Source organism: Gadus morhua, chromosome 4 (assembly GCF_902167405.1).
Source record: "Gadus morhua chromosome 4, gadMor3.0, whole genome shotgun sequence".
Lineage (NCBI taxonomy): Eukaryota > Metazoa > Chordata > Actinopteri > Gadiformes > Gadidae > Gadus > Gadus morhua.
Window position 1 is genome coordinate 16028660 of NC_044051.1, and position 13406 is coordinate 16042065.

At 43.1% G+C, this 13406-nt stretch overlaps 2 protein-coding genes across 7 annotated transcripts; both read right to left on the bottom strand.

The window, feature by feature from the left end:
- Window positions 1-1335: 1335 nt before the first annotated feature.
- On the bottom strand, window positions 1336-3561 carry rln1 (relaxin 1). The gene is made up of 2 exons (XM_030353644.1): window positions 3052-3561; window positions 1336-2627 (listed from the first exon to the last, which is right to left on the bottom strand). Exons 1-2 carry the CDS (start codon window positions 3230-3232, stop codon window positions 2263-2265), a joined length of 546 nt encoding a protein of 181 aa, XP_030209504.1. The 5' UTR covers window positions 3233-3561; the 3' UTR covers window positions 1336-2262.
- Window positions 3562-4164: 603 nt separating this feature from the next.
- Window positions 4165-12266, bottom strand: plgrkt (plasminogen receptor, C-terminal lysine transmembrane protein). Of its 6 annotated transcripts, none has more exons than XM_030355417.1 (6): window positions 12155-12266; window positions 11527-11611; window positions 7861-7991; window positions 5789-5932; window positions 5113-5185; window positions 4165-4527 (listed from the first exon to the last, which is right to left on the bottom strand). In XM_030355417.1, exons 2-6 carry the CDS (start codon window positions 11599-11601, stop codon window positions 4465-4467), a joined length of 486 nt encoding a protein of 161 aa, XP_030211277.1. In that variant the 5' UTR covers window positions 11602-11611; window positions 12155-12266; the 3' UTR covers window positions 4165-4464. The 6 variants fall into 6 exon arrangements, with proteins under 6 accessions (XP_030211277.1, XP_030211275.1, XP_030211279.1 ...); XM_030355420.1 differs by having other exon boundaries at window positions 4304-4527; window positions 5823-5932; XM_030355415.1 differs by lacking the exon at window positions 5113-5185 and having other exon boundaries at window positions 5823-5932.
- Between the last annotated feature and the right edge of the window lie 1140 nt (window positions 12267-13406).

Here is a 13406-nt window from a genome sequence, read left to right on the forward strand (position 1 = left end):
TGTATTATGCAAATTCTGTATGAATGGATTGTTCTATTGTGAATATTGATCAAATCATATTTCATAATTCGATTATATTTCATAAATATTGTGATTATTCTGTGCGACACACAGAACAAGCTAGTTTACCATTTAAAAAGTGAAGCACGACTCCGATGAAAAATGATGTAATGTGGTAGAAGTGACCTCGAATCTCGACTTAAAAAGGTTCAGCCAGAAAGCATTTTATAAATGTTGACAGTGGGCCGACTAATCCAAGCAGTGTTTGTTGGTCATGCAGACTGATGTCTACCTGGCACGACAAGCAGCACAGTATTTGGCAACATCAGTCTCTTGGGATGTTTGCCTGTTTTTAAATGCAGCACAGTATTAAGCAAGACAAGTCTCTTGGGATGTTGGCCTGCCTTTACGTGTAGCACAGTATTAAGCAACCTCAGCAGTTTGCAGAATTATAACATCAGTCTGACTGATGAATGTGTATTATAATGGTGGGCTCAAAAAGGTCAAAGGTGAAGAGACAGAAGTCTAAACAGCAGTGAGTAGTAATACATGTCCTAATGCATTGGAAAATATTGAAAATATTATATTGTCTTTGTAAGCCTCAACGAATTTTGCAATGCCGGCAGTATTTTTATGTTGTGAATCGAAAAGCGATGGTATCTTTTTCTAAGGTTTTAATATCATTATTTCATGGAAATGTGATAAAAAGATTGTGGAATGTTTATTAATTATTTTATCAATCCTTCATCATCTCGTGCAAAATCAACGTATGATATCGATGTGGAATTTATTCCACAAGAGATTATGGTAACAGCTTCTAAAATAAAGAGCTATAGCTTTAGCTATATAGCGAGCATTACCAAGCATTGAGTCATGTCAACATGCTGAATGTGAATGAATGCTAAGCGGTTGTTTACAAGGCTCACACTGTCAAAGGATTACATTTGCCCTCCAGCTTTGTTCCAATAGCATAGTAGGAAGCCTATTGGCCTAATAGTATTGGGACTATTAGGTATAGGCCATTGTTGATGTTCTTTTCAGTGTTGCTGTGTGCTGTTATATTGGTTGATTTGTGTAGCAAATGAACATTGCAAAGGTGCTCCGCTGCCAGGAGGACTTCCTGAGTGTGTGTGTTGTTGGCTGGTTTAACCTGTGCACACTGATTACTCTATGTGCAACAGGTGTGCAGCCTCACCCAGCCCCAGAGTCCAATCAGACTCAGCCAGGTGAGGCTGATTCAACCAGCCATCGTCCACACACACTCCCACAGTTTGAATGGTGGCAATGTTATTATTGTATTAAAAATGTTCTCTTTTGATGTCGATGACATGTTCCTTTTTTTTACACTTTTTGAGACAAACAACGAACAATTCTCCCTGAAATGAACGTTTGGGATGGGATTTTGATTTTTTTTATTATTTCTTAAATTGCAAACGTAATATTTGAAGATCATTAAAATTATTAACTATGTTTTCCCTGACGTGTCTGGTCTGTGGAGACCAGGGGCCCACACGGACCAGAGCTCTGGGGCCCATGACGTACAGTCCCTGACTGTATGGCTATGTAGGCATATGTCAATGTGTTCTGGATTAATTCACAACTTAATGTTCATGCCGGGAGGATGCATACAGTATTGCCAACGTGTTTATAGCTCTCGTTTACTCACTGCGGGGTGAGATTAAGATGTCTGTGTGGTAAAGGTTTTCAACAACATTCCCGTCCGAAAATAACACAAAAAATTGTGGGGTGGCGCACTGATGATCAAATTTAATCGGATTTTTACGATATGAATACACACAATGTCCAAATGCACATACTTTTCCAGAGTCGTTGATTTGTTTAGCAATATTTTTATTCAATATTTGTACCGTTGCAGGTAATTCGTTGAACACACCAGTGAAACTATGGGTGGACTGTAAATCATAAACAACTTCATATCAGAAAATATATGCCTACGATTCTCCAATAAATCAATAGTAGCTATCGGTAACTCATCATCATATTGCAACAGTAAGGACAAATGAAAATATAATTCCGTTTATCTAGACAATTAGCCTACACGGGCTTATTTTCCTTTGGTCCCCCAATGCATGAGCTTTTGAATTGTTGTATATAACACGGTCATTGAAACACAGTAATCGAGGAGAGTTGCACATTGACTCAAAGGACAATGTCCTGCTTCATCCCAACACGCTCCGTTCCTCCCCAAGCCTCTCCCTCCCCCTCTCCGTCCCCCTCCCCGACCCGCTCCCCGTCCCATCCTCAGCACAGGTGTCCTATGTCGTTCTTGGTGCAGCCCAGGTTGCAGCACATCCCGGCAACGCCAAGAGAAAAGTTCCTCTTCCTCCTCGATGAGGAGGAGGCTTGGGGCCACTCGACGCTCGATTGTTTTCCCTGCTGCTCTGACGTCATGGACAGGTGAAAATCCCCCAGAGGGTCCTGCGCGCGCACCGGGCCCCCGGCGTCCCGCCCGAACGCAGCCAGCAGGTCGGCCAACGTGTCGCTGAAGCTGGGGGGTGGGTGGGGGTACGGGACGACCTCTATTACTTTAGCGTAATTGTTCTGCCAGCTTGGTTGGTTGGCTTCTTCTTGTGGGACGTCACTGTAGTAGTTCCTCTGGAAGGGGTCTGTTTGGGGGGGGGGGGGGGGGGGGGGGGGGAAGAGAGAGAGAGAGAGAGAGAGAGAGAGAGAGAGAGAGAGAGAGAGAGAGAGAGAGAGAGAGAGAGAGAGAGAGAGAGAGAGAGAGAGAGAGAGAGAGAGAGGGGCTTTTAAATACAGACCCAAACTACAACGGAGCTGTCCGTAGTCCTGGAAGAAATAAAAAGGTTCTGGCCAAAATGCAGTCGGCATCTCCATTTCGGTGAATTAACTTCTACTGTATCTTCTAGGCCTATTCCTCTTAAAAGTCTTTGCGTTTCAGACAAATCGCAAACAAGTTAGATAAAAAAAACATAGCCTACAAATAACGGCAAACATGTATTAGGCCTACGTTTCTGAACACAGAGAGGTTACAAAATAAAAATCATTAAAGCTTAATAAAGGAGAACTCACCCAAGTGGTCGTCTAAGGAGCGCTTCCAGCGGGAGCCGCCGCATGTGAATATGACGGCTCTGATAAACTCCCTCCCGCAGAGCTTCACCCCGTAGTCCCGGGGGACCAGCAGCCCGTTCGCCGCCCCGCTGCACACACACACCAGCACCAGCACCGCCGCCACGGCCACTCTCAGAAGCATCCTCTTCTTCCTCAACTTTTTTCAGCGTAATATGCTCGACGGTGAGACTTTCCTGCTTCTCCCCAACACGAACGGAATAACAAAGTCGTATGAGCGCCTTTTCTCCTTTCTCTCGCTGTAACTATGGTAATTCTTTTTGAACTGAAGAAGAAATCTCGTTGGTTTCAGTGAGTTTGCGTCAACTCGCAGCGGTGTCGGGCACTGAACTAGTGAGTATTCTGCCAGTGCGTCTAATAGGAGACTTTGGTTTTCTCTTCTTGCGTCCTTCTGGGGAATGAGTCCTTATATAGCCACCCCAACTAGCCATCAATGAGTCATGGTCTCCTCATCTGCCTAAGCCCCCAACCTTACACACACACACACACACACACACACACACACACACACACACACACACACACACACACACACACACACACACACACACACACACACACACACACACACACACACACACACACACACACACAGGTACACCTGCAGCTTGCCATAATAATTACCCTCACAAACACAGATAAGACCACAATCAAACTTTCAATGGATCAATGGACAATTTTAAGTCTCCATATGTAGCAGGCGGTCCCCAGGTCATGGATATTGGACGACTGGTAGATGTATTGGTAGACCACCCTTTAACCCCAGAGGGTCCCTCAGGGGTTAAATGATATTGCATGCTTTGGAGATGCTCTTCTTCTAACGACCCCCTCCTCCCGTTCTCCGCCCCCTTTCCGGACACATTGGAAGATTCCTCATCCCTCTATTATGAATGGACTGGACCATTCCTGTGTTGCCCCTTTTCTCGGCGTGAACCTCGTTCACAGAACGTAAACGACAGAAGAGTTTAATCAGTTAATGGTTTCCAATGGGGAAAACACGGATTTTAAGTCAAATGCAAACATTGCGTAGTGCAAAAATAATCACAAACACCATCATTAATAACTGGAAAATATATTTTATTGCTTATTTATTTGAGTTTGATAGTGCAAATGTAAAACATAAGAGTGGTTATTCTTTACGATGCCAGACGACATCAGACGATTATTTGGTAAAATGGCCGCAACTGACATCAGACGATTATTTAGTAAAATGGCCGCAACTGACATCAGGATCTTTAGCATCAAGTCGTGGCGTGGGCAGATTCTTCTGAATTCGGAGAGGGTGATCATGAGGGATAGGCCATGCACGGAGTGCGTTGGGTCTGGCCTTACGGATGTCCTCTAGGGCCTGGAAGGTCAGGTGCCCTCCTGGTGGGCCCAGTTTGGCTCGCTCTGACCCCATGAGTCTCTCTGCCTCCACTGGAGAGACAATGCAGGAAGTTATCTCACAACCTGCTGCATTACTTCAGTGGAGTTCCAATAGTGACTCTGCTTTTAAACAGCTCTCCTCGTAAGTGCTCCTTTTACAAGACTGCGTAACATTTGACATTAAAGGTGACATATTATACCACCAGGTGTGAGTGTGATTAACCGTCATTCATCTAGGTGGACACGCCCACTTGTGATGTCAGAAGAGGCCGATTTTCTAAACGGCTTGCAACGGCTAATCACACTCACACCTGGTGTGAGTGTTAGTCACCTTTAAGGTTTCTACCATGATTGGGATTTGGATTATATATAGATTCAAAAACGCTTCCGTTTACAAAAAAGCCACATTGTGCTCACGACCGCCTCAGCCTGGTTACAGATTCACACACACATTTAGGTATCGGACTCGCACCGGATACATTTTTGTACAGAAAACGTGGGTCGATTTAGCAACCGGGATGTGGCCGTTTACATCTCTTTGGATAATGTTGCAATCATGTTTCATAGGAATCGTAGAATCTCGAAGAAAAGTAGCCACAGCACGATGTTTAAGATAATCGTGCATATTGCACCCACCTTGCTGTACACTGGTGGGCGCCCGCGGGAGTATGAGCTCAGCGATGACTTGAAAACGCTTCTGCAAGAGATTCTGTCAGGACGATAAGCTACCGTAAGTGAAAGGATTTGAATAAGACCCAAGGTTAGTCGTTGACATTCTCTATGATTTTGGCCAACCCACCCCATCTCGCGGTGTACGTAAGTTCAGAAATTGGGCAGTTGGTGACCCATTGACATCCATTATACTCCCAAAGATTGTTTGGCAGCCCTCATAGCTGTGTCTTTGTTTGATCCAATCAAAGTAAGCACATACAGACTGCCCTGTGGGCAGCTTCTCCAATAATTCCCACAAACAAACAAATCCACATCCATAAAAATCATGTCCATCATCTGGACCTAGACCATTACCCTGGGGTCTTAACAAACCAGCCAAATCTTTTAATCTCGGTTGAATGTAGCGTAGCCGACACCACGACCGGGGTGGTGCAGTCTAGAGGTTGTCTTCATTGCTCGTACAATCCTCGCAATAACCCCTGTTGTCGTAGACGCCGACAAAGGGGGCATCGAACTCACAACCATTTTTAATCTGGGCTCTGAAGAGCTAAAGGGACAAATAACTTCTGATGCACGGCTTTCACAACACCGCTAAACACTATCTAAGTGTTTAACGGTGTTGTACACCTCGTCCACTCACACCCGTGGTAGGAGGACCGAGGGAGCGGTCTCACCTCTGACCCGACCCCGCAGGGTGCCGTAGACCTGGTCCAGCTGGTAGGTCAGCACGCAACCCAGGGGGACCAGTGGCGCCAGCAGGACCAGCCTCCTCCTCTGAAAGGCACTGCCAAGTCGAAACAACAACGCACTCCCTCAGTCCTGAATGGCCGTCTCATACCTTAGTTACTCAGGTGTAAGTGATTGGTCATTAAAAATGGTGAGACAACACGTCTCTGACTGAATGCTAGGTTTAGCAGCTAAATCGTCCACCTAAAATACGTTTTTTTGTTTCAAGTTTACTTGTGCATTTGAGGACAATGCTTACAAGTCCATAATGGCTATGGAATGCTTGAATTACAGGCATCTGTAACCTTGCAAAAAAGTAACAAAGAACACTTAATATTTAATAGTGATATTAAGTATCACTATTAAGTATTAGTGGTATTACAGTTTTTCTCAGATGCTTTGGTACATTTCTCAGATCAGAATTGAATTTCTCAACACTACCTGTTCAATCTTCACAACATTGTGTCACTTGTGCACATCAAAAAAGCAGTTTCTCATTTCTTTGAACAAGTTGCAAATGCTTTGGTACATTCATGCAAATGATTATGCACAATTCTCTGCTCTTTCCTACGTACAAAATGTATTGTAATGGGTCTCTATTGAATAGTCTCACCCCCACAACATTTAGGAATTAGTTCATTGCATAAGTCTTTGCATGCAAAATGGTAGAACAAGTTATCATAATATGTCAAGCATATTTATATACATTTCCATTAGACTTTTTTTCTAAATCTGTCCTGAATTGGTAAATTGCTACCAGGTGAATCTTGACTTTGGTGGATCTCCTGAACCATGAACTGGCAAGTATACATATAGGTGGAGCACAACACAACACAATGTTACATTTTCTGACAATGGAAAGACAAGGAATTGGACAGGGTCAACAGCCAGAGAGAAGAAGAAGAGGAAGAGGAGTGAGGCTCCCTGAGAATTTGTTGCCCATCAGACGGGGACGTCAGGAGGTGTAGGAAGACTGCACTGTAATTCCTACAGCAATGCATGCAAACGTTTACCCTAAGCAGATTTTCCTATGTTCACATTTCTAGCAATGACATGGTCTGTCAACAAATTACAGTACAAACAGTCAAAGAGTAAATGTGTATCTTGTCCAGTCTCTTGCAATCAATCTCCCACATACACTAAGGTGTAACTTACAATTTACAATAATTGTCTTCAAAACTTTAGCCATAGCTTACATCAGAACATCCCTCCAGAGTACACTGTTACCGGTATATTGACAACATGACTAAGCAATTTGACTGTCTTATCCGTACACAATGACACAAGGAGTTTGTCACTTTTGAGAAACAAACTAAGGATTTTGAGCAATGAAATCCATGGTGTTTTGCTATTTGTACGAATTGTTTTGAGAAATGCACTTACTGTTTTGCAAATTTCAATTCTAATCTGAGAAATGTACCAAAGCGACTGAGAAAAACGTATTAGTGGTATTAAGATATTGCAGGCTTAATATCAACCTGCTGAACAATACCTCTGATACAACGTTATACACACACATTTAAAATTCGCCTTATAGTTGTTCAAATGGGCGGGTGGAGGAAAGGAAGTCTCTGTAGCAGATTGCCTCCTGGATTCCAGATGAGTGTGTGTGTGTGTGTGTGTGTGTGTGTGTGTGTGTGTGTGTGTGTGTGTGTGTGTGTATGTGTATGTGTATGTGTATGTGTGTGTGTGTGTGTGTGTGTGTGTGAGAGAGAGAGAGAGAGAGAGAGAGAGAGAGAGAGAGAGAGAGAGAGAGAGAGAGAGAGAGAGAGAGAGAGAGAGAGAGAGAGAGAGAGAGAGAGAGAGAGAGAGAGAGAGAGAGAGAGAGAGAGAGAGAGAGAGAGAGGGGGGGGGGGAATAATTTATTTTGATGCTATAAATTATGTTAAGTAATGTATTGTTAAGAGAAGTAGGATTCCTTGTTGTGCTATTTATGCTATTAAAGCTATTTCATCCCATGTGTGAGTGTGATATAACCAGCCGCACCCCACACAGAGCCCCACAGTGGAGACTGCGCAGAAGGCTCCGTAGTATCTGACGAACTCCCTGGACCAGGCTATCTCCATGGCATTTGTCCGCTCCAACCACTGGTTCTGCAGCTCCATCATTCGCTCCTGCTGTAAACGCACACACGGATAGACACACACAAAAACACACAATTACACACATACATGGACAAACCCACACACGTACATTGCACACACACGAGTATATGTACACGTACTTGAACACATACGGTCACATAAAAATGCACATACACATACAAATACACACACATACACAACACACGCATAGGTACGTGGCACACACACACATACACACATCCACACACAAACACGTACACAAACAAACACACACACATGTGAATTTTACTGGCCTAGAAATAAATACAATAACAATAACAATAAATACATATTTTTTTATGATAACATTTTAAATATCCTAATTATGACGATGCTCTCCTTTCATTCAGGTTGAGCCCAGCCGGGTCGAGGTGAGCCACCATTGTCTACTCTTTTTCCGGCACGACCTCATTAGACACACACGCGCAGGCACGATAACACTCACGCATACACATATCAACTGAGATACACAAATGAGTGACATTCAGGGATGAAGAAAAAAAAGGACAAAACAAACGCGGCTTTGTTCTGGTCAAAAGGCAGCGTGTCAGAGAGGAAACCGTCGGTTCCATTCAAACTGAAAGTGAAACTATACTCAGAGATCAGGCAGGCCAGTGACGCAGGGGCTAGCTACAGAACCGGTTTCAAACCTTCATGGCAACGCCTTCATTCTTTGATAATTCTACCATAAAAACCATACTTAAACTGGATGCTACTAATTAACAACAATATGGTGATTTTACCGATTGCCCCCTGCAGGGAACAAGTGTGTAGCTATAGGTGGCCACTAGCCAACATAAATGCTTAACGAGTCATAAGTGATAAAAACAAGAAAAACAAGACACTTGAAATCAATAGAATCACTCTAAAGATTCCATAATCAGTCGCATACCTGCGCCAACACACACACTGAGACACACACACACACACACACACACACACACACACACACACACACACACACACACACACACACACACACAAACCTACATAGACACACACATACACCTACACAGACACACCTACACAGACACACACAAACACACATACTGACACAAAGACAAACCTGTTCCCCCCACTGTAGCATTAGCGATACAAACAACCAAGAAAAGAGAATTGGAAGTGGACTGGGATGGTGATGGAGAGAATGTTTTCAGGGGAAATGTATTTGGGAGTATGTGCTAAATACATTTCCCGTCAGGTGTGGTGGTGTTAGGAGCCTCTGCAACAGGTCCAGAGGCTGACGTGAAGCAGGAGGGATATTGTTATGATTACATCATGTGGACCCAAGCCTTCACTAATGCAAAAGGGAGAAGATGAGACAGACCCTGATTCCAGCTCTCGGTGGACACCGAGAGCCGGAGCCGACATACACACACCCAAGCAAACACACACACGTACAGACACGCACACACTCTGCCAATTTTTTTTTAAGTCAATGAGTCATCTGACCAGAGATAGATTTTCTCTGGTCAATAAGAAGTAACAGATGAGGATGAGAAAGCAAAGAAAATAACAAAGAATGAGATGTGTGGATGATGGAAGGTAGAGATCCCCTGTAAAAATGGTTCATGGTCATGAAGCATGATGGCTACCTTCTGAGAAACCATAATAACAGATCAAGTTTAGAGGAGACGTCCAAACTGGTTTAGGTGGGAGAACAGGTCCTGTGGGTGTGCTTCCTCCTTTGCTTAGCGATAGTATGCTCCGCCCTTAAAAAAGTATAGTTGGTCCTTACTTACTATTGTGTTGTGATTAGCTAGCATAGATGTATGTAACAGTGTTTTTCATGAGTCATAAATGCATAGAACTTTGTGTTTCCTGTGTCATGAATGTAACTTTGTGTTGTGTTTGTCATAAATTCTAATTGAAATTCTAATTCTCAAGATTTCTTTCTTTTGCCAACTTGCTTTATAATTATTTTATTATCCAATTGAATTTGAGTCTGAGAAGCCCTTTGAGAGTTTAATTGTAAGAGTTAGAAGAAACTGGGAGAACATCGAGGACCCAGTCAAAAACAGGGTTCTGTGAGGTTGTTGAATATAAACACAGTGCAAAATAGGCGTGTCTTGAACATGAATGTGTAATTCCATTTCTTTAACATCTTCTCATACAAATGACGAGTGAAGGAGGTTAGACAGTCCAGGGTCCCCAGATACATACACAACAATATTATCCCCAGTATAAAAAAACCTTACAACACCAGTTTATCGTTGAGTTTAATGTCATGTGATACAAAAGCAAAACGACCCGAATAAATGCTCAGGTAAAGAGCATTGAAAGCAAGATCCTCTGCAGGCTCCTGATGCAGCAGTTTGACACGCTGGTGACCCGTGGGTCGCCATACAGTCTCAGTAAATAAAGCTTTAAAACGCATCGCTGCGGAGCTCAGGGCAGAACCACAAACCACCACATCGCACGCAGGGAAAGTAACCAGTGAAAAACGGCCTTAATCAAAGATCTGCCGCCTACCACCTTTTATAGCCCCCCCCCCCCCTTGTGAGATCAGAGATCATAGAAGACAGAACACACCCTGTTATTAGGCTGCGATAGCTCTTTCACTTTCAATTATAATGACGTGCTTCTCACACACCGAGCGATGGCTGCATAAAGGATCATTCTGGAGGCCTACAATATAGGTTCAGGCTGTCTAACCACAGATTGGGGCTGGTTGGCTCTGTGACACGGAATCATTTGAAAGGACGTGCATGAAGGAATGATGAAGGAATGGTGAAGGAATGATGGTTTCCTGACATCTTAATGCATTACAGTGGTCAACTGTATACTTAACACACGTCATAGATTGTAAAAGACTGCTGTTTTACCCGTTAATGTCTCCCAATTACAGCATCACTCAAGATACAATGAGGGTTTTCATTAAAGGTCACATGGTTGAAACCGAGATGGTGGTCGATAGTATAGTCTGGTATGCATAATATGAATTCATCAGATATTCATTGTTGTTGTTATTTACAGAAAATAGAATTCAGTAGGTACAAACTAAGTCAACAACAGAGACTCATCTGGTCATCCATTAAAGCATTGTTTCCTGAGTAAGCAAACAAACATTTAAAACCGTTTTGGTTATTAATAAAATCCAACAATAATACAACAAAACTCCAACGGATGACGCAAAGAACAAACCCAAGGCGCAATTCTCCAACTCATTGATTGGCCGTTGATGGCCAATATTACTCACACTACAACACGGTGCGAAGGGCCAAGACGGGGAGACCACCAACATAAACGCGTTAGAGGGCCCAATAACGACACGGTCATAATGACACCCAGGAACACCTGCTTCTAAAGCTCCCAGGTAGACATATATCAGAAATGCGTTTTGCTGTGAAAGAAGAATCTCGTTTGTGAATAGGGAATGATAACTGCAATAAAAGTGAAGCTCTCTGGCCTCAGGGTGTAAGACTTTAAACAACAGCCGCTGAATCTCTGCTGCGTTGACTTTGCGGAGGGGGAGGGGGAGGAGGGGGAGGAGGGGGAGGGGGGGGGGGGCAGTTGGAGCGTCGCTCACCTGCAGTTGCTCCTTGTACAGGAGGAAGGGCTCGTCCTCGTGTATTTCAGAGGGGGTAGAGTTCCACTGCCCCATGATGGTGTGTCTAAGGGTTTTAAAGACAGGGTGGTAAAAAAACATAGATTCTGAAGAAGGCACTGCCTTTTTCGGGATGTATTCAAAAATTGTTTTACTAATAAATAGTGACATACAGAAATAGTAATGCACAAACATACATTACAACTTCTTTACAAAAGAAAAAGTTGGGTACACTACAGGTAATTACTACTACTACTACTACTACTACTACTACTACTAATAATAATAATAATAATAAATGAAATGTATTATTATTAGGTAGGCTATATTCCAAGTCGTGTCATTCTCATAAGGCATATTAGCCGACTTATAGCCTTTTACTAGACCTAGTGGTAAGGAACGACAAGTAGCCTAGTTGAATATATTATGGTCAAACTTTGGTTTGATAGCTTTCGGTCCAAACCGAAGGCTGTATAAATATCTATAGGCTAATAGGCTAATCATTATAATGTCCGAGTGATCTACAAATGCATTGTTAGCTGCTTTAGTAACCTACGAAGTGGCTATGCAAGAAACTTTGTAATCTAAAGAATAGGAAGGTGTGACCTACCTGTCGAATGTGTGTGAGAGAGTATCAGAGTATAAGCAAGTATGATTCGAAAGTAACTCTTCGGCAGTGCGTTCTCGCTACGGAACGCCTGGAACGGGATCCCTCAAATGAGCGTTACTGACAAGGGACGCCGATACTTCCGGTAGGGAGATATCCGTTCCCGTTACATCCTATGAATATTGCTTTGGCAACATTTTCGCAAAAACTCATTTTCATTGTGGTTGTGGTTGTTGCTGCTGTGGTTATTCTTGTTTTGTTCTTATTCTTCTCGTTCCGGGAAGTTGACTGTTCACAGCTCATAGGAAGTCAAATAACAGAAATTGCGTGGCGGTGACAATAACGCTACAATTCAGGATCTTCTGCCGGCCTAGACTCGTTTCAGGTATCATCACGCCTATTAATATCATCGCCCCAAACAAACCAAAGGTGCGCTTTGAATGGTTGGATATCCCCGCACAGTTTTACATAAACATAACGTCTTCGTTTTATTTATCAGAATATTCCACTAAAATGTATCCCGTGGGCAAATGTGGGCAAATTCTTCATTAATAATATCAAAACTCAAACATTCCAAACGGGCCCCCCTGCTGGATATACCCATGGACATAACATTTATTTCAAGACCCACTTGTGGGAGAACTGAGGGATGTATAAGGTGGGAGATGGGCATGTCACAGTCCTGACAAGGTCGTTGTTTACTTTGAGGCCCATGTGCAGCATATCAGAAATGTCAGAAATCCCGTCCTACGCGTTTCCTTGCTGATTAAGGAAGTTTCTTGCCTCAGGCTCTGGTCAGGGGGGTGTAGCCTAATCAAAATTTGACCTGTAAAGCCCTTTGAGACTGTAATGGTGACTACGGGCTAAATAAATAGCATTTCACTGAATTGAATTAGATTCTGATTAAGTACCGGCTTATGTGAATATTGAATTAAAAATATAAATAAATACATGTTTTTTTCTTTGTGTAGGTATAAAGACAATATTTAAAGACTACTAGGTTTCCTTGTGTGATCGTTTTGTAGTGTTTAAGGTTTGTGTCTTTTGAGTAATATAACTCCCGACCAATCTTTTCTGTCTAACGTTTGTGGGACGGAGCAGCATCTGAACTGAAACGTAAAACCATAGCGCCATCTTCTGGTGAAGCTCCGCGTGCGTGCGTGCGTGCGTGCGTGGTGCTCAGTCCCGGCGGTGGTTGATTTTGATCTCTGGGTCCGAGAGAGGGTTTAGCTCCTCAGACATTAGTCTACGTATG

Excerpts from the sequence above, each read along its gene's own strand:
- rln1 (XM_030353644.1), bottom strand. The coding sequence starts at position 3,232 with ATGCTTCTGAGAGTGGCCGTGGCGGCGGTGCTGGTGCTGGTGTGTGTG. Across the intron at positions 2,628-3,051 it reads CTCCTTAGACGACCACTTGG|ACCCCTTCCAGAGGAACTAC; the intron begins GTGAGTTCTCCT and ends CCCCCCAAACAG.
- plgrkt (XM_030355415.1), bottom strand. The coding sequence starts at position 11,601 with ATGGGGCAGTGGAACTCTACCCCCTCTGAAATACACGAGGACGAGCCC. Across the intron at positions 7,992-11,526 it reads TGTACAAGGAGCAACTGCAG|CAGGAGCGAATGATGGAGCT; the intron begins GTGAGCGACGCT and ends GTGCGTTTACAG. Across the intron at positions 5,933-7,860 it reads ACTGTGGGGCTCTGTGTGGG|TGCCTTTCAGAGGAGGAGGC; the intron begins GTGCGGCTGGTT and ends TCGACTTGGCAG.